This window comes from Camelina sativa, chromosome 7, assembly GCF_030686135.1.
Source record: "Camelina sativa cultivar CO46 ecotype springtype chromosome 7, ASM3068613v1".
Lineage (NCBI taxonomy): Eukaryota > Viridiplantae > Streptophyta > Magnoliopsida > Brassicales > Brassicaceae > Camelina > Camelina sativa.
Window position 1 is genome coordinate 24,853,608 of NC_141886.1, and position 20,570 is coordinate 24,874,177.

Here is a 20,570-nt window from a genome sequence, read left to right on the forward strand (position 1 = left end):
AGCCATTGGAGTAGATACTCTTATTGAGGTTATCAAGGCAGTTTGAAGTTTCAGTTTGGAGTAGCCATGAAATCCACAAGAGAGGACTGTTAATCTACTTGTTGGAGGTTTATGGTATCTTGAAGTCAGTCCTTAAAGGGGAGCTGCTTCATTTCCTTTGCTCATTCTGTTTACTAAACACTAAACACTCATACACTCTTGGTTACTAAACTCTCATTCTTGGTTACTAAATCTCTCACTCTTGGTTACTAAAACTCTCATTCTGGTTACTAAACTCTCATTCTGGTTACAAACACTTCCGGTTACAAAGTTACAAGTTCTGGTTACTCTATTCTCGGCAACAAGCAAAATCACTGCCGAAACGTCTCAAAGATTGACTCGTACGAAAGCTTTCCACTGCGATTCAGCTTCCGCGTTCTTCACAAACGTCATAGACCATGGAGTCTTATTTCCGGTGGAGGTGAAATCATATCAATACGAGCAACCGTTCAAAAGTTACGCCCAATTCAGTGGGCATATATCATTCCGGCGCATCATCAATACTTGGAGTTAGAACCAATGGCCATCAAGCTTCTTAGACCGCAGAAAAGACCACCATAGTAATAAACTCTGGCGGTAAGGTTTACCCGAGGAGAGTTGAGGACTCTTTTGAGCGAGGTAACCTATTTTTAAGCTGACCGAGAGAGATAAAGTTTTGGGTATTAAACTCCGGCGGTAAGATTCATCCGAGGAGAGCATAAGACTCTTTTGAGCGAGGTGAATCTATTTCAGGCTGACCGAGAGAGATAAAGATATGGAGGAAGTTCTAGTGGAGAGAGCTGGTGGAAGGTGATGAATCAACTTTAAAACATGTGTGGTAGTGTCAAAGTTCTTAAAGAGCTTATTGAATGTGCACTAGTTGAGATCTTCTAGACACAAGGTTTCAAGACTAAAGACATGGCCCAAGCCATCACCTAATCAAGAGAGTGGTCCCTAAAGATGATTCAAACCACATCTCTACTTTAAAGGCTACCCTCTAAACTCTATCTTTTAATTTATTTAAATTCATCTTAATTCAAGTTTTAATTTTTGAATTTCAAGTTTGAATTTATTTAATTCTATATTAATCTAAAAATATTTTAAATTCGTTTTTAAATATATTTTTAAAAATATTTTAAATTCGTTTTTAAATATTTTTTGTTAAAATAAATATAGTATTTTTTATTACTTATCTTAATTCATTTGGTTTCTCAAGTTTTATTAAGTATTTTCTTAGAACCCCACAACATGTACTTTAAAATTTTTCTTTAAATCTCTTGATGAAGGTTTAAAGGAGAGGAGACATGTGTGAACACTCTAATGAGAAACACAAGATAAAGCAAAAGGAATTCATAAGAAGAGAAATCAAGTCATGAAGGACTAAAAGGAATGGAAACAGTTAGAGGAAGGAGCCAATTTTTTTTTATGAAGTGTGTGGAGCTGTGAAGAAGCTTTAAAGATACTACAAAGAAGCTCCAAAACGTTTGGTGCTTATGAGCAGTAAAGAAGTGACAAGAAGGGTGTGGACAAACCTTCAAGATTGGTTCTCATTGGTTATTCAAGCCAATCTTGAGGGGGAGAAAGGTGTCAATAACCCTTATGGAGCTCTAGAATCAATTTGAAGCAATCAAGCTTCAAAGGAGTGTTGGATTGGAATCAATAAGTCATTAACCATAAAAAGGAGACCCATGGGGAAGAAACTCAAGTGGTGGTGCAAAGATTGTCTCAACCAACACATTTCAACAAAGAAGATCAAAGATTATCTCTAAACCCTTAACTCTTTCAATATATATTTAATTCATTAACTTCATTTGAATCAGATTAGTCATGCATATAGTGAATTTGTCATGCTTAGAATCTGAATTCAGAGAACAAATATTAGGTTGTGGTTTTAGAGAATTGCCTTGTGTTAAAACAGTTTATTAATGTTTAATTTGTCATTTTAAGAATTGAATTTAGGAATTAAATTCATGATTAAAATCTGAAATTTATCTTGTTGAATTATGAGTTTATAAACTGAATATTAAACAGGATTTAGCATGATTTAAAATTGAATTTGCATGTTTAAAATCTGAGTTTTAGTCATGTGTTAAAATGAATTTAGACTTAGTAAAACCTAGTTCATTTTTAGGTTGTTCTCCCAAGTCTCAATCTATGCTTAATGTTATTTTTCATGATAAACATACTTAATATCTTTCTTTATATATTTTGCTAAAGGTGTTAGAGAAAAGAAGGCCATTTGGAAGCTAGATGAGAAGAAGAGAAGCAATGAGAAGAATTCAAAGCAAGAAGCCAAAGCTATTCCACATTCAAACCATGGCCATAGCTATATCATTCAACCATAAAGGCTATACTCTTCTCTTGGCAAAGTTTTATCCCAAGTGATTTTTTTTGCTAAGGTTTTTTTAATGAGGTAGTTCTTTGTGTGTTGCAAGCTTGGTCTTTGGTCCCCACCGCCCAAGCTTGAGGGGGAGTATTAGAGAGAAAGAAGAGAAGGAGAACCTAAGGAAGATGTAACACTCAACTAGGCTCTTGAATCTCCAAGCTTAACCTCCAATATCTCTACACTTAAGCTTGAGGGGGAGTATTAGACTGGATGGAAGAAATAACAAAGGAGAAGAATGATATCAAGTCTCCATCTAGACTTCAAGTATCATAAAGGGCCAAATTGGTGTCCACTGAAGGCCCAAGATGATTCTACTCTTAGTAAAGATAAGGGAGAAGAAGATAGAAGAATCTGGAAAGCCCATCAAAGCCCATGAAGGAATGAGAGGGAAAGATGTTGAATAAGTCAAAGGAAGGCAAGTGGGAGCAAAGAGACATTGGGAGTGATCACATGTGACCAAAGATCAGTTAAGGAGTTGTATCTATCTATATGGGGCGTCCACCAACATTCAATGATCACATGTTGCTATTAGAGGAAGAAGGAACAAGTGGGAGAGTCACATGTTGGCTTAAGAAGCCATTTTGGAGCTGTCACTTTCTATGGTTGGGACCAGCTCCCTTCTCTCTTCATGTCACTATCTATACATGCTATTGTGTATATTTGTATGTATATATGACCGTTGGAGCTAGGTTAAAGAGACCACATATGATTCTCATTCATTTATGTATAAATATGTAACTCATATGCTTAATAAAATCAAGCTCTCTAATGGGGGTTTTCCCCTTACCAAAAATCGTTTATTATACATTCAAATGGGTAGATTTTAGTCTCTATAATCTCATAGAGAGACCAAGCTTTGGCAATGCTTGGTCTCTATCTTTCTTTCATTCTATACTCTTCACTAGTCTCTAAACTATTCTAAAGGGTTATTTGGGTTATTTTTGGTGTGAGAGTTCTATTGTCTCTCATACTTATTCTTGAGTATACACAGCTTATATTGGCATGTATAACTCCTTCTTTACCTCAAGAACACTCTCATTGACTTGTATCTTGAAGGCTTTACACATGAACACACAAATTCCGCTTTAAGTGTTCTTGTGATTTTATATTGGAGTAGAGTGTATCTTGCAGCTTACTCTCTCCAAATTCCAACAGATTTACCATAAATTAAATTTTTAAAAACAAATATAAATGATATAATCTATAAAATATTCAATTTTTATTAATATTATTCTTTAAAAATAATATCTATTGAATTAAAAAATTTACTGAGTAACAGGTCAAAATTTGAATATTTAAATTCAATTTCATACCTTTTTTTGTTGTATTTTATAATTTTATATAATATAATAAACTTTAAATAATTTATTTTAAAATATTGAAACTTGATATTAAAGTTAGAAACTATAAACACTCTAAATTGGTTTGTTATATCAATGTCAATAATATGTCACTATAATATGAAAGAATTTTAAAAAACCAAGTATATTAAAATAAAAAGTATAACAATATATTAAATTATTCATAATATAATAACTCGCTTTTTAAAAACCAAATTCACAAAATTATGTCTTATAATGACATTCAAGTCATGAGGTAGAATATACACTGTTGAAATAACTTCACGTACATAAACTAATACAACATATTAAAATTTTATTTTAAAATAGAAAATATACAAAATTTTGTATAAAATAAAATTTAACCAGTGTTATAGCACGGATACATAAATTTAATCTAGAATCATTAACAATATTAAACTTACAAAATAAGTCTTTTTTCAAGTCATCATATTTAGCATATGATTTTATTGCATAATATTTTACCAATTTTTTTTTAAATAATTATATAAATTATATTTTATAAAAAATTACAATGTAAATAAATTTTAACGCGTGCTTTAGGAGGGATGTTAATCTAGTAGTAATAAGACATTGGAAGTCACCTGATTTGTCATTACAAATGCTCCATCGAATTTGATCAAAGTTATATAATTACGGCCGATACTTTCTTTCCTCTATTTTAACCAAATAGATCAGCACAAAGAAAAAGAATAAAATAGAAGAAGGAAAATACACGATTTGATAAAATCGAAAGCTTTTACATAATGAAAATAGAAAAGATAACGTTTTTTCTTATTTTCATCCACGAGAAGTAACGTTTATGGAAGTATTTATAAAAAAGAATGGTAATGGGAATGGAGAATAGATAAAGAAGGATTCAACCATTACAAAAATACTACAATACTTGTAAATTAGTGGGCTTCTTTGTTTTTTTTTACGGACCCTCGGCTCCGAGTTCTTAAGGACCCCGGCTTTACAAAAGTATATATATTAAAGGAAATTATGTGTCACACGTATACATATCACCACTTGTACATATATTTAAATTATCTTATACTATCATATGTTTGAATGACTCTCATTCCTTTTGTCGTGTTTAAAAACATTTGTTTGTTGCACGTGAAAACTTGCTTCGACTTACTAAAAGTCCCACCGAGGATTTACTATAATAGTAATAATAGAGTTATCTTGTACAAGTATGGCTCTAAAAACTAAAGTAATTAGATTATCTTTTTACAAACCAACAAATAAAGACAAATGCGGCTATGAATTCGATGAACAATCACCTGTTCCCAGGTGCACGCCTACACACATACACTACACATATTCCTATATCTATTTACATTTGTAACTAGTATAATACAAATACTCTAATAGACAAGTTTATTTGATGTTGTTGGTGTTACACTGTTACTTCGTATTCATGGGTTATTTAATTATAACTAAAGTACTTTTTTATTATTTTAACTGTTTGAATCATATTTGAGCCTGCTTTGTAAATTATTAAAGGTCTAGAGACTTACATTTCTTTAATTTATTTACAGTAATCAATCAGAGAAGGCTGTAGAATCCAGGTTGCTGATTAGCATTTATGCTGAGATTTTGGGGAGCAAAGATCATGACGACAGAAGCTGAAGCCTTTCTCACTTGGGTCCTCCATCTTAAAGTTAGGCCCAACATGAGTTTTGTTCCTTCATAGATTGCAAAGATCTCCTGACAGGAAGCGTTCAAGAAGAGTTCGAGATGTTATCCTCTTCTTTTTATTCCGGTCACGATGCGGCAGTCAAGATAGCTTCTTCATTCACTCCTTATAACCGGAATTATATAACTTCTGTTTTTTTGCCGGATTAGTTCTGGCCATTTGTAATGGCGAGTAAACCGCATAACTTTTATTCAATTTAATTTTGGCGGGCCGATTCTGAAGTCCAATATTGGGTCAAAAAGGTTAATGGGCTTATATTTTTCTTCGTGGCTTTTAGAAAGTAGCTAATCTTATATACTCTTTGACTCTATTAGTCTATTTATATAAAGAGCTGCTGAAGCGTGAAACACATATTTTTTTAATACCTCTTAAATCTCTTATTTGACAGCTGAAAGCCTGAAACACATAACATAACAAATAACATCAAGTTATATTGACGACATGAAGTCGTAAGACTTTTCTTTCGAGTAATAATAACCCACTGTATATTTTAAATGCTATATTTGCTTTCGAATCTTCTCTTTGTTAATCTACTTGTGCACCTGGTAAAATGAGAATCTTCATATATGGCCCTAAAACTTGTGCACCGTCGATGGTTGTTTAGATCTACTCCCTACGGCTCTATCTCTATCAGACTGAACCATGGCTTCCGGATTGTTAGATCGGTTTCTTCTTCCTTCTCTTCACAACTCTACGGTGGCAGGATGGTGATGGTCCTGTATCACCTTCTCTGTTTGACTCCCGTCTTCTTGGCTCGCCGGTGGTCCTGGACCGACGAGTATCCGCAACTTCGTGGGAAGGCGGCTGCACTAGGTTTCTCCTTTGCAGATTAGGGTTTCTGACTCATACCGGTTAGCTACCGGTTTAGTTTGATATACCCGGTTAATTTTAGTCTTTGTTATCTGATTTGGTTTGTTGTAATCGGACTGGGCCCTAAGGGAATAATTGTATGGGTTATTCCGGAAATAGTTCATTGGACATATATGTTTATAAATTGAAAACCTTTTAACAAAAAAACAAGGACAAATATACATATATTATTCGTTAATAAGAAGAAAAATAGGAATGATAGGTGGGGGACCAAAGTATGTATAGTCTCCCCAATTGGGAATAATAATAATTCGTGATTCTTAAGTTATTTAACCCTAAATCATCGGGTGACAAATAACAAGGTCCCATTATTATGTTTACATAATTATATATTTATATGCATACCCCATTTGTAGAATTTTTAAGTAGTATACATAGTCCTTTGCCAATAAAAATTATAGCATACAACCTTATGTATTCCACATCTATATTACGAGGGCAAGTAGACAAATCAGACGATTACAAAATTGATTAAAAATCGAGTGTAGGCTCATTATTCATTAGAACCACTATCTAGTCTATCTGTGCATTTAGTGATTTTCCTTCACGGTCCCTGTCATCAATTTTTTTTTCAGGTACTATATTCGTTTTATATGATAATTATGTATGTCCTTTGCTTATTATGACTGAAATACATTTCATAATAATTTATAGTAATTTGCTTCTTTCATAAAAAAAAAAAGCAAGTCCTAAATACTATAAATTATATATTTTACAGAAAAAAAAATCAGGATACAAAAATAAAATATGCAAAAGCATTTGAATGAATTTGCTTTTTTTTTTTTTTTTGGTCAAGCAAGATCTTCCTTCAAATCAAACGATTATAAGTGGAAGAGACGCAATTGAACATACCGAATATGGATAAAAGTACTAAAACATACAAATTGATAAAAGGATAGAAACACAAACTTACCAAAGTTTGATAATGTGAATGAAGAGGTGTTGAAACGACCAAATGTGAAACGTATTGGGAGAAAGGCAACTCTAAATCTCACTCTAACAAACGACAATAGTCACCTTAAATTGTGGCGTTGAAGCATAATCCACAACTTCGAATGAATTTGATTTAAGTTATTTAAAAAAAAGAAGAAGTAAAACTCAAGAATCAAGATTGTTCAAAATCAGTGTTAGCCCTACTTTCTCTCTATATTCTCTCGCGCCGCTTCCTTAGTTCAAAAGTTTCCGTCAAGCCTTTGACCGGCACGTGGTGGCTCATATAGCGCTGGCGTTGGTCACCTCCTTTAATTTTTTGCTTAGTTTTCATTCCTTGTTGTTGAATCTTGCGGATGTGGAAGCGTAGAGGTTTTTGGCGAAGTGGATCTGTAGAGGTGGAGTTTCAGATCTAGCGAGATTGTGTTTTGGTCCCAGATTCATAGGATTTGATGGTTGCTGGTTTATTCGGGGTGCCGTTTGGGGTCGCGATTCACGGAGGAGAATATTGGCTGGGCTTAGTTAGGACGGCTGATTCTCTTTGTTGAGTATACGTGAATTTGGAGGCTCCCGTTTTCTTCTCGCGACGGCTCTTCCCTCTTCCTTCATCAGCAAATCTTTGCATCATTGGATCTCGACTCTTCATTATCTTGGTACCTTGTTCGTCTCTACTGTCTTCCTTCTTGGGTCCCTTGTTTGCTCTGATCAGATTGTAACCGCTTAAGATCTGATATCATAAGTTGCTCAGGTTATGTAGATTCCCTTTATGGGCTGTATAGTTTCCCTTGTTTGGGCTAAGTTTCTCATCCTCGACTATATCTCTTTGTTAGATAAGAGATTGAGCTTTGGTTGGTGCTTGGTTTAGAACATTTAGAATTAAGGCTCGTTTTAGCTTAATTACTTGTTCTCTGTGGCGTTGAAAGGTTCAAGTGGGTCTAGTTTATCTTACGGTTACATCCCGGGAGACCTTTGACAAAACACTTATAGAGAAAGATGCATCTTATGCGGAGAAAGCCAAGTTCCGTTCTCTTGTTATGGTCATTTCTGTTGAATCCCGTTATCATCCTTTGGTATGCGGGAAGTCCTTATGGTTTTTCGAGAGCTATTTCAGTCCCGAGACAAAATGTTTTTGGTTTAAGCAATGTATAGGTAAAATCATTTCCTCTTCTAATTGTAAGTTATGAAAAGATCATTGTGTCTCTGTAATTTCATTCTCGTCTTTTATCTTGTGATTTGTAATCTTTCTGAACTTTTTATCAATATAATCCATTCAGCGAAAAAAAAGAAAAAAAAAAACTCAAGAATCAACGGGTACAACTATGAATGATGAATGATCATTTGATGCGGTTGGAGTGGTACATTACATTCACGAGAATCACAAATGCATATGATCACTATTGGAGACAAAAATAATATGTAGGGGACATCATATTTTGTTCCTTTCATTCCGATTATTTATTTTTCGCAGAAAAAAATCAAGCCAAGTTGTTGTCCAAGGAAAGATAGTAGACCCAATAATTTCCCATTATATGAATCTCGGGCAGTGTCAAGTGGTTTGCCTAATTTCCTTTTTTTCCCCAACATTTTCTTTTAGCTTTTGGAACCAACAACACCTTGATATTTTGTATTTTCTTTTTCTGGATCAAAGTGATAGGATCTCTTAAACCTAACTGACGATACTAAGCAAGAATCTACGAAAGCGATGCAAATAAAAGACATGTAGGTCGGAATCATGAATATTCATATATTTTTAGATAGTAGAAGGTGGATGTCATATTATATTGAAAATATATTGATAACAATATTGGCCATGGAAAATAAATATTTTCTTTAATATATTGTCTTCATACTACACAAGACTGAAATTAGATTTCATATACGTAAACAGCTACAAGTTAATCAGCTAGTTACTCTCTTTCTTTAAATTGAGTTAGATTTCATATTTGTTAGTCTATTTATCGATATTTGTCGACATACTTATAGCAAAACTAGTAGAACGATTAGATAATCCAACTCTTCTGATTCTTGCATATAACTTATGTGATTGCGATTTCGACTTAACCTATTTAGCCATTCTACTATATATAACAATTTCGTAGTTTAGTTTAGTTAAAAATATTTAATGATTATAAGTTTATAACGTTTGTTGGTATTACAAATCATAATCATAAAAATAAAATGTTTTCTAAAATAAGACGACAGGGAAAGAAAAAAGTTGAAAAACAACGGATGTGGCTGTGAGCCATTGGATTAAAAGATTCATAGAGTTGGCCATTCGGAGCATCTTGGGATCACTGTCTGTTCGCTACTTCTCAAAGACTCTTAACTGTTATACTTTACTTAGGCTAACAGTGCTTTGTTTCATATTTACCTTTATGCCCCCTCACATCTATAATCACTAGAAATCTTTAAAGTTGCCATACCCCATCTTAATCATTGAATCCCAACTTGAAGAAAATATAAAGAATCTGTGAATCCAGAATCTATCAAACTAGCTAGGATCTGTTGTACCAATCAAAATGATATGTTCGGCAGATTAATCCCACAGCCACAATTAAATTTAAGTCGTTCCTTCGTTGGTCACTCTATATATATATAAGTTGATATTGACTTACCGTTTTTTACCTTTCTTAACTATCATAATTTTTTTTGAACAAGGCTAATCTAAGAGAAGCAAAGTAAATTATATACACATTTATATATGTACACACAAAACTTGAATCTTGGATAATAATTATTCAGCCCAAACCAGAAACTCTAGATGAATTTTGTAACATCCACGTTTTTGACCATTAGGTAACAATAACATACTACTCTTATATCATTTTCTTTTGTTTATATATACTGAACGTAACTTTTGCTCAAACTATATATATACCGAACTTAACTAATTACGATGTATGGACCTTTGATTGTACGGTAGTTAAACCATACATATTTATATTCTTAATCAAAGAAGTAATAGCATGTAAATCAAGCTACTAATATTTATAAGATTTTTTTTTTCTTGTAATTTCACTTGAATTATATAAGTTGGTTTTGGATATTATCCTTCACATTAGTGATAATTTTGTGGGTGCCAAAAATAAAAATGGACACATTGTATAATTCTAATTATTATCATAAGAAAATGCAAATAGCAAGTGAAGTATTTCTTTCTCCAACTAAAATAAAATAAAATTAAAGAAAATGTAAAATTCTTACATTTTTCTCTATATAATGAGATCAAGAAGATCAGAAGGAACAACACAGAGAACCACAACACACACACAAAAAAAACCCTAGAACTCTGATTTTTTTTGTTTGTTTTGTTCTTCTTGTCAATACACACAATGGCTCACGGTCACACTAATGGCGCCATCATCTCTCCTTTCTCCAAAGATCTATGTAAGCTTGCTCTTCAATTTCTGCTCTTAGTTTCTTTCAATTTGTTCATATGAAATCCCACAATGTTCTCAAAATTTTCAGCAAGGACGAGAATCGAATCCTCGAATTTATATATCCAACACTATTAATGATCATTTTAGTTACTCGTTTAACATTCACAATTTCACATACTATTGTTTTGTACCTTTCCATTTTCCTTAATTTATCCATTACTACTACTCATGTTCTCTCTTCTTTTTCCATTAATTGTCTTCTATATCGTATATATGAGAGAGCTTGTGAAGATATGACATTACTTCTGGAAAAGTACTGCAACATGAAATATATTCGTAATAAACAATCATAATCGTAAAATTAAATTAGTTAGGTTTTTTTTTTTGGGAAAGTGATTTCTTCATCTGATAGGAAAGTTGTACCTACATCTCTCATTCTCTGCCATCTCGCTATCTATCTTTTCTCCAGTTTTCGTCTCTCTTTGAATTCACCACGTGATGTACCTTTTTTTTTTGTTCGTTTTCATGTTAAGATTTTAGAAACTTTTTAGAGAGATACAACTTAATTATTCTACCCCAACACATGTAAGAACCCAAAATAAAGAGAGAACATGTAACTTAAATTAGAGAACGTGAGATTACTGAGACAGAATTTTTGATCATAAGATTCCGTGGAAAACAGATATAAAAACGTATCAAATTCGTCTTCTTCTTCTCCTTTTACTGAAAAAAAAAAAACAGTTTGATCTCATTTTTACAAAATATAATTACCAAAAATAGGAAACTCCTTAGTTTTTGACCATATTTAATAGTGAATTGTCATAATAATCTTTATTGTAACGTCGGAAATTGTATACAGGAAGTAATTTCTATGTCAAAAAAAAAAAAAAAAAAAAAAAAACAAGTAATTTCATGTTCTAGTTAAGGAAAGAAAATATGAAACCTGTTATAATTACCGTGGGACACACTCCATTAACACGTGAACAAACCCAATCTGACGGTGTAGAAGATAACACGACGTAACGACAAACTAGATTCTCCTAACGGTCCCTTTAGTTAGTAGTGTTTGAATTATCGGATCCGATATAAGATAGAATCGGCTATTATTTCGGTTCCGTAGAAAATAAACCGATCAATAACCGGAAATTAGAAAACATCATGTAAAACCATAATTTACATGTGAAGCGCTTCTTCGTCTTCTCAAATCTGGTGGGCAAAGAGAGCTCCTCAGTCCAGAGAAATCTGAGACAGAGAGAAATCTGATGCAGTCGAAGGGTAGGCTTCACAACCGCAGATCGAGGAGCTTCTCTAGATCCAGACGCGCCATCGAAGGATCATAGCCATAGTTTCTTAGTTCTCGATTCATAGAGAAACAAAAAAAAAAAATCATCTTTTTCTTGTTTCCTTCTGTGTTCTCACTGGAAAATGGCTGCGTATGGTGAGTTAATCTGGTCTGAATCACGATGAGACTGTGCACGATTTAAAAATTGAGACTTTTTTTGTTTTTCTTTTGTTTTTCCCGTAAAGTATCTGTTTTGATATTGGGTCAGCATTTATTTGATTATTTGGTAATCGTTTCTTGATTTTGGGTTTGTTTATTTTTACGCTTGAAGGTGAGGAACGTGAAATCCAAAAGAATTACTGGAAAGTGCACTCTGTAGGATTGAGTGTTGAGGCCATGATGCTTGATTCCAAAGCTGCTGACCTCGACAAAGAAGAACGACCTGAGGTATATATCTCGACTCCCCCACCTTTAAGTCTATACAGATTACGAGTCTCATTATGCCTTGAGATGGATCAGATAGATAAATCACATAGCTTTAGGCAGTTTCTCACTTCTTTGCTCTTCCTTTACCATGTGAAGAAAGCTGTTATATAAACCGTGTTGTGTTTATCCTTTTTTTTTACTGTGTCCTCATGGACTTATGAGAGAAAGCTTCTAAGGCTTAAACTGTGTGTGCTTGTGTCAAGATACTTTCGCTTCTACCACCCATTGAAGGGAAAACAGTGCTAGAGTTTGGTGCTGGTATTGGTCGTTTCACTACTGAATTAGCTCAGAAGGCTGGCCAGCTCATTGCTGTTGACTTCATTGAAAGTGTTATTAAAAAGGTTAGATCACCCCCGTCCCTGTTCTTTCAAGCTACTTATACTACTGAGTTTTGTTCGATTTTTCCCTCATGAGAGTCTTCTTATCTGCAGAATAAGAACATTAACGGGCACTACAGGAACGTCAAGTTTATGTGCGCTGATGTCACATCCCCGGATATGAAATTTCCAAATGACTCTATGGATCTTATATTCTCCAACTGGCTGCTAATGTATCTCTCTGATAAAGAGGTAACCATTTACCTTATTAGTGAGGGAACCAGTTTAGAGTTTAGACAGTACACACTTAAGAGTAACCGCGAAAGTAACGCATAGAAATACATGTTGGGACTACTATTACAGTATTATGTACACAATGACCGGAAACCAGTAGTTTTTAATGTTACTTGGCATATCAAATGAAAAAAATTGGACCATAAAGTATCTTAAGCTTCACTCAGTTATGCGCCATGTGCTAGAGATATTAATCACCTGTCTATATTTTAACTTCACATATGAAGAGTGGTTTTAATCTTCAAACAGTCGGTCATTTATATCTCTTGACAAAGTTATTGTCTTTCATCAAATTGCAGGTTGAAGATTTGGCGAAAAAGATGTTACAATGGACAAAGGTTGGCGGGTATATTTTCTTTAGGGAGTCTTGCTTCCATCAGTCTGGTGATAACAAGCGCAAGTACAACCCAACACACTACCGTGAACCCAAATTTTACACAAAGGTGTGATTACATATATTTACCTCCATTCTTCTGTTTTCTGGACAATTATTTTTGAATTCTGGTGCATATATATATATATATATATTCTTTTCAGCTTTTCAAAGAATGCCATATGAATGACGATGCTGGGAATTCGTACGAGCTATCTTTGGTTAGCTGTAAATGTGTTGGAGCTTATGTGAGAAGCAAAAAGAACCAGAACCAGGTAAGAGGCCTCTTCATGTTTTAGCCACACACTTTGATAGTATCGATCGGATTCATGCTTAATACTTTCACAAAATTTCAGATATGCTGGCTTTGGCAGAAAGTCAGTTCAGATAATGATAGGGGCTTCCAACGCTTCTTGGACAATGTCCAGTACAAGTCTAGTGGTATCTTACGCTATGAGCGTGTCTTTGGGCAGGGGTTTGTGAGCACAGGGGGACTCGGTATGCTCTTTAGTCATTGAGCTCTATCAATTTTGCTGTACTTATGGTTCTGTATTTGAAGTTCAATGTTAAATCATTAACTTTTCCATTTTTATTGTATGCAAGTGAAGTATCTTTCCTTCTTATTATATACTGTTCTTTTGTTTTGACCTTTGATATAGAGACAACAAAGGAATTTGTGGATAAGCTGGATCTTAAACCAGGCCAGAAAGTTCTAGATGTTGGATGCGGAATCGGAGGAGGGGACTTCTACATGGCTGAGAACTTTGACGTGGATGTTGTGGGCATTGACCTATCAGTAAACATGATCTCTTTTGCGCTCGAACACGCAATAGGACTCAAATGCTCTGTAGAATTTGAAGTAGCTGATTGCACCAAGAAGGAGTATCCTGATAAGACCTTTGATGTTATTTACAGCAGAGACACCATTCTGCATATCCAAGTATTAACTTCCGCTTCTTTTTTCTTACCTTATGACTTCATTCTGTAGCTTTGTTCGCAAAAATCTCTTTCTCATTTCGTTTCTCCATTTTGTAATCGCTGGTCTTACTCTTTAGGACAAGCCAGCGTTGTTCAGAACATTCTACAAATGGTTGAAGCCAGGAGGAAAAATTCTCATTACCGATTACTGCAGAAGCCCCAAAACCCCATCTCCAGACTTTGCAAACTACATCAAGCAACGAGGGTATGATCTTCATGATGTACAAACATACGGTCAGGTATACAGAGATTGAACCTGTCTCCTCTTCTACTTTAAAAAATCACCAAACTTAGTCGCCTGAACTTGCTTGGTTTGATAGATGCTGAAAGATGCTGGATTCGAGGAGGTAATCGCAGAGGACAGAACTGATCAGGTATGAAACGTTTCTCTACAATAAACTCTAAATACGTTCTGAAAAAGAACTTGAAACCAATTTGCTGTCTGCCTTGTCATCAGTTCGTGAAAGTACTGAAACGGGAACTGGACGCAGTGGAGAAAGAGAAGGATGAGTTCATCAGAGACTTCTCGAAAGAAGATTACGAGGATATTGTAGGAGGGTGGAACTCAAAGCTGCTCAGGAGCTCAAGTGGTGAGCAGAAGTGGGGTTTGTTCATCGCCAAGAGAAACTGATTCTGGCATTGTGTTATAATTAAAAAAAACTTAAGTTGAAAATAAATTTGGGTATGTGTATATCATCAAAACCCAGTTCCCCTGTTATTATCTCTTCAAGCTATATGTAGCTGTGAGCTTCCCTCCATTTTAAAGCCTATCCAGTTTGGTATTTTAATACATGTGATATTTTAAAATCGGTTTGATCTAGTTTGCCATGGTAAATCTTGAACTAAAAAAAAAAAAAAAAACAGTGAACGAGAGTGGTAGTTTCGGGATCATCTTGAAGAACCCTAGTTAGAGAATGAGTTATCAGTTCTAGAGAAAGACAAGATTTTTTGAAATATAAGGAGATAATAAACCGAGACACTAACCTTGTTTCTCCCCATGGTTGGATGGGATATGGTCAATCACTCGTAACTTGTTGGCTACCACTTTCGGCTAAATTAGGCACGTCCTTATAAACAATTTACGGGAAAAAAAACTCTATCTATTCTAGTTTGTCGATTCTTTTTGGTGGCGTCTACTGTTCTCTGTCAACCATTTTAGTATGTTTTTTTTTTCTTCTCCCAAATAGAGAGCGGTTTGAGGGATAAAAGGATAAATTTCTATCGAAGCCGCTACTGCAATGACATATTATGATAATAACTTTGCATTCGTGTTCATGTGTAATCTTCCATATATGACATGCATATGTACAAAGTGATTTTCTGTACACCAACAAATGAGGACTACGCAAGGGAATTATGGTGATTGGTGAACCAAATGTATGATTTGATGCAAACATATATAGTTTTGCTTTACACTTTTTTTTTTCACTGAACGATTATATTGATTGATAAGAATATACGGTTTTGCGAAAAGGATGAAGGGCAATCAACCCAGCTAACAAGCAAAATATAAACTACGATTCTAGCCATATCATCTACAAAAATCTTTTGAAGCCAACATGGATACTCAGTTGCTACATAAGATTGACGGCGATCCTCTCTTGTTACACTCTTTGCTATAAGATGAGCACCAAGATTTGAGTTTCTGTCTTCCAAAAAAACTTTACATACCAAAACATTACCCAAAGCTGCTTCCAAGGTCCTAGAATACAGCAAGAAAGAAGGCCAAGCTTTTGGCCGCTGAAGAGCTCCAACTAACTCTTTGTCTTCTGAGGCGAATATGATCTTACTGAAATTGTGACTAATCATACTCTCAATAGACCAAAACCACCAAAGCCAGCTTTGTAGGCAAGCATCAAATTTAGAATGTATCATAGCAAAGGACTTTCTGCTATGCAATAAAACTACACCAGTTTCATTTCTCAAAACCAATGTTGTTCCACTAACATTGAACTCTTTATCCTAAAATGATGCAAAGTTACATTTTAGCCATCCAAAGGGGGGGGACCAGAGTGAGGTTTTGGCTTGGCGCTCTAATATATTTTTTGTTAGAATCAACTAAATTCAAGTATATATATACTGTATGTTTCCCCGTTACTACTTATATAGTTATATTTAACGAATATAAGTTACTAAACTTCATATAGTGACTACCGACTACTAGTGGTGAGCCTAAATGTTTGAGTTCAAAAGTTAATTTTATGTTCATATAAATATCTCTATTTTAGTACTTCTTTAAATTTATTAGATTAAAAAAAAAATTATTACATGAATCAAACCAAGCCTTGGTAAGTGTCGTACCGAGTTAGAAGGTCAAGAAAACGTCGTAAATATAGCATATGAATACAGCGTTTTTTTCTTTATGCTATAGTTAACATACTGGCGTATTTTAGATAACGTTTGGGTAATTGTAAACGCTATATTATATTTTTAGAAGTTACAGTTTTGTTGAAGCGTATCTTACAATATTTAAAACGCTGTCTTTAATTTAGGTGGAAAAATTATTTTTCATTTCCCGGCTATGTACTTAGCTAAAAAACTAAGCGCCCAATTTTTTCATTATTCCCTCTTACTTTTGTCGAAATATCTCACATTCTTTTCTTTTGCTTCTCTGTTCACGAGCTAGGGTTTTTTATTTTCTTTCCTTTGATTTTTAGATTCTTGTCGAAAATCTCACATTCTTAGATTCTTTATCTCTAAAAAGTTCTTTAGCTCTCTCCGAAATTCTCTTATCTCTCTCAGATAGTCTTTCTGCAAATTTATGGAAATCGAAGTTAGAACTTCTTGTATTTGTACTTGTGGAACTTCTTGTATTTGTACTTGTGGAACCTTTCTCTTGTATTTCACGATTGTGGCTATATGAACTTTTTTTCTTTAAATATTGTTGGTTTGACAAATGACAAGATGTTTATCTAATAAACAAAATATAACAGAGCTAATTAATATAAGAAAAACAAAATCTAGGGTACAATAAAAATAATAATACAAAACAAATGATATGAAACAATAAATAATAACGAAGATTAATTGCTATTATAAAGTATACAATAGAAATAAAGAAAACGCAATCTAAAAGATAATTAATATAGCATAAGGTAAAACCGCTAAGTAAAGTGCCATATCTATTATAACGGGCGCAGACATAGCGTTTGTTATAACGCTATGCTTTCCTGTTATAGCGTTTTCCGGACGCTATATATGTGACATTTTCTTGTAGTGTCTCCTCAATCAAATTATAAGGGCACAATTATTATCATAGCCGTTGAATTATATATAAAACAAAGTCGATTTTGGTTTAAGATAAAAAGAAAAATAAATAAAACAGACTTCAATGACCAGGATAAGATCGCCGATTCAGCATTCATTCAATGAAGAACAATTCTTGGGTCCCTTTGTTCACCTGTTCTTATTTTAACAATGAGAATCTGACATGTTATAACATATTTAAGAACCTATTTATTCATTTATAAAATAAGGAAACAAAATCTGTGTATATTATTATAAAATTAAAAACTCAAACCGTTTTTTTATAAATCTAAACCGATATATAATTTCATTCTAATTGTAAAATCTAAACCCTAACCATCTCATTTGTAAACCCAAACCGACATATAATTTCATTATAATTGTGAAATCTAAACTCTAACCATCTCATTTGTAAACCTGAACCGAGTAACCGATATATAATTTCATTCTAATTGTGAAACCTAAACCCTAACAATCTTATTTGTAAACCCAAACCGACATATAATTTCGTTTTATTGTAAAATATAAACCTTAACCACTTCATTTGTAAATCCAAACCGACATAAAATTTTATTTTAATTGTAAAATCTAAACCAAACCAATATTTAATTTTCTTTAATTAAAAGTATACAGAATTTGTTTCCTTAATTTTTTTTGCTTTTTAATTGAATTTTGATTTATTTTTTAAATAAAAATAATGTATAAAAGATTTTGATTGGTTGAAAAGGAATGAGTGAATAAAAGGGTTCACCTTATAAGTGAACCTAAATATTTTTCTTCAATGAATCGGGTGATATGATGTACTGTAATTTTTTTTTTTTGGTTCTAAAGGAAAGAGATTTGTATCTAATCTTCCAAAATTCCAGTTTCAATACACTCTCCTAAATTTTTTTGTGGTTCTTAAATGAAGATTTGTATCTTTTTTTTTTTTGCTAATTACTATATAAAATTCGTTGAATTTGCAGTTTTTTTCCAAAATTTGAATACAATGATAACATTTATTGACAGCCATTTCGTTGAATTTGATTATTTGATTCCTTTAAAAGTCATTGTAGATACTTTACCTATATATTTTTTTTGTGCAAAATCTTTTTTTCTCTAAGATCAGAAATTATCTTGTTTATATACTTCATATTCTGACATTTTCACCAAAACATCAACCCAAAAACAAGTTCGACAAATATGAATTTCGTTATGCTCTCGAAAATGCTATCAGCATTGTCGTTCATTAGCTTGTTTTATGTTGGCTCTGCCCAACAATCAAATGGGAACTCAACGGTTTCGGCGCTTTTCGCTTTTGGAGACTCAATACTTGATACGGGCAACAATAATCTTCTTCTCACTCTTACTAAAGTCAATTTTTTCCCATACGGTCGAGATCTTGTAGGTGGAAGAGCTACAGGAAGATTTGGCAATGGGAGAGTTTTTTCAGATATGATTGGTATGTGTATTCATTCTTTTGATCTCTAGCTAGAACGATTTACTGTTGATATGTTTGTAACGGATACATCAGTTTTGAATACTATTAGTCAATGACACAAATATTCTCTAGTAGCAATTAATGTCTTTGCGTGTGACATAACCAAAATAAATGTCTTTTGTGTGCAGCCGAAGGTTTGGGATTGAAGAGTCTCTTACCAGCATACCGTGACCCATTCCTCTCGAACAATGATCTACCAACTGGTGTTTGTTTCGCATCCGGTGGTTCTGGACTTGATGCAATCACTGCTAGAATACAAGTAAAATATTACTATTCTGTCCCAAAAATTATAACACGTTTTTTTAATTTATATCAAAATTTAATTAGATTATATTTTGGTGTGGTTAGGGAGTTATATGGGTGTCAGACCAGGTTACAGACTTCCAAAACTACATCACCAGACTAAATGGTGTAGTAGGATATCAAGAACAAGCAAATACGATTATATCAAATGCTGTTTATCTAATCTCAGCTGGAAATAACGATATTGCTATCACCTATTTTACTACGATGTCTAGAAGGTTACAATACACTGTTTCAGGCTACACTGATCTCTTGGTCACTTGGACTCGTGATCTCATAAAGGTACACAATCAATATTGCAAAATATAAAACATAATTAAATACGATTAGATTTTAGTCAAATATTGCATTTATAATATTCTATATTTCTAATGTTTCTTCCTTTTTTTTTTTTGGTTTTTTGAAGAGTTTATATGATATGGGCGCAAGAAAATTTGCGGTTATGGGAACATTACCGCTAGGCTGCTTACCAGGAGCAAGAACCATGCTTGGGAGTTTAATATGTGAAGTCTTCTCAAATCAAGCAGCTGATATGTTCAACAAAAAATTATCTGCCGAGCTTGAAAAACTTGGTGCAACATTTCCGGGGGCAAAATTCATGTACATAGATATGTACACTCCTCTTCTTGGTCTAATCAACAACCCTCAAGCTTCAGGTAATCAATCACATGATTCAACAAGACAACTCATATGTGTGTTTTTAAAACATTTAATTAATATGCTATCATTCGTTGGAAAAATGCATGCTGCAGGGTTCATTGATGTATCTCATGGATGTTGTTGTACGCCGACGTCCATAATACCGTGCTTGGACGCGTCTCGATACGTGTTTTGGGATATTGCCCATCCGACTGAGAAGTCATACAAAACTATCACACCACCGATTATTGAAGATATCAAAGCAAAGCTCGCATGATCAATTATTAAGCTTTTTAGATTCGGTGATTATGAATACCGATCAGTATGTTTTGATGTAATAAGTTATCGGTTACGCACATAACCACAACGTTGCTCTTTGTTCAAATCCAATATTCGTTATTCCTAACAAAGATACATTTTGGATCTTAGGGTTGACTTGAACCCTCTCATGTTCTCAGAAACAAGTTAAGTCTATATATTTGAGCTTTCTAGTAAACGCTTACTAATATCCTGAAGAGATATCAACTAATATCAAACGTTGGA

The 20,570-nt window shown here is 33.6% G+C and overlaps 2 protein-coding genes across 3 annotated transcripts; both read left to right on the forward strand.

Annotated features, from left to right (window-relative positions):
* Positions 1-10,368: 10,368 nt before the first annotated feature.
* Positions 10,369-15,166, forward strand: LOC104702057 (phosphoethanolamine N-methyltransferase 3-like). Of its 2 annotated transcripts, none has more exons than XM_087459243.1 (11): positions 10,369-10,636; positions 12,243-12,358; positions 12,601-12,738; positions 12,829-12,966; positions 13,308-13,451; positions 13,546-13,656; positions 13,738-13,879; positions 14,041-14,321; positions 14,437-14,598; positions 14,680-14,733; positions 14,817-15,166. In XM_087459243.1, exons 1-11 carry the CDS (start codon positions 10,582-10,584, stop codon positions 14,988-14,990), a joined length of 1,515 nt encoding a protein of 504 aa, XP_087315369.1. In that variant the 5' UTR covers positions 10,369-10,581; the 3' UTR covers positions 14,991-15,166. The 2 variants fall into 2 exon arrangements, with proteins under 2 accessions (XP_087315369.1, XP_087315370.1); XM_087459244.1 differs by lacking the exon at positions 10,369-10,636 and adding an exon at positions 11,005-12,067.
* Positions 15,167-18,705: 3,539 nt separating this feature from the next.
* On the forward strand, positions 18,706-20,462 carry LOC104702058 (GDSL esterase/lipase At1g73610-like). The gene is made up of 5 exons (XM_010417869.2): positions 18,706-19,046; positions 19,214-19,344; positions 19,434-19,670; positions 19,795-20,044; positions 20,141-20,462. The coding sequence occupies exons 1-5, from the start codon at positions 18,788-18,790 to the stop codon at positions 20,302-20,304; spliced, it is 1,041 nt and encodes a 346-aa protein (XP_010416171.1). The 5' UTR covers positions 18,706-18,787; the 3' UTR covers positions 20,305-20,462.
* Positions 20,463-20,570: the final 108 nt, after the last annotated feature.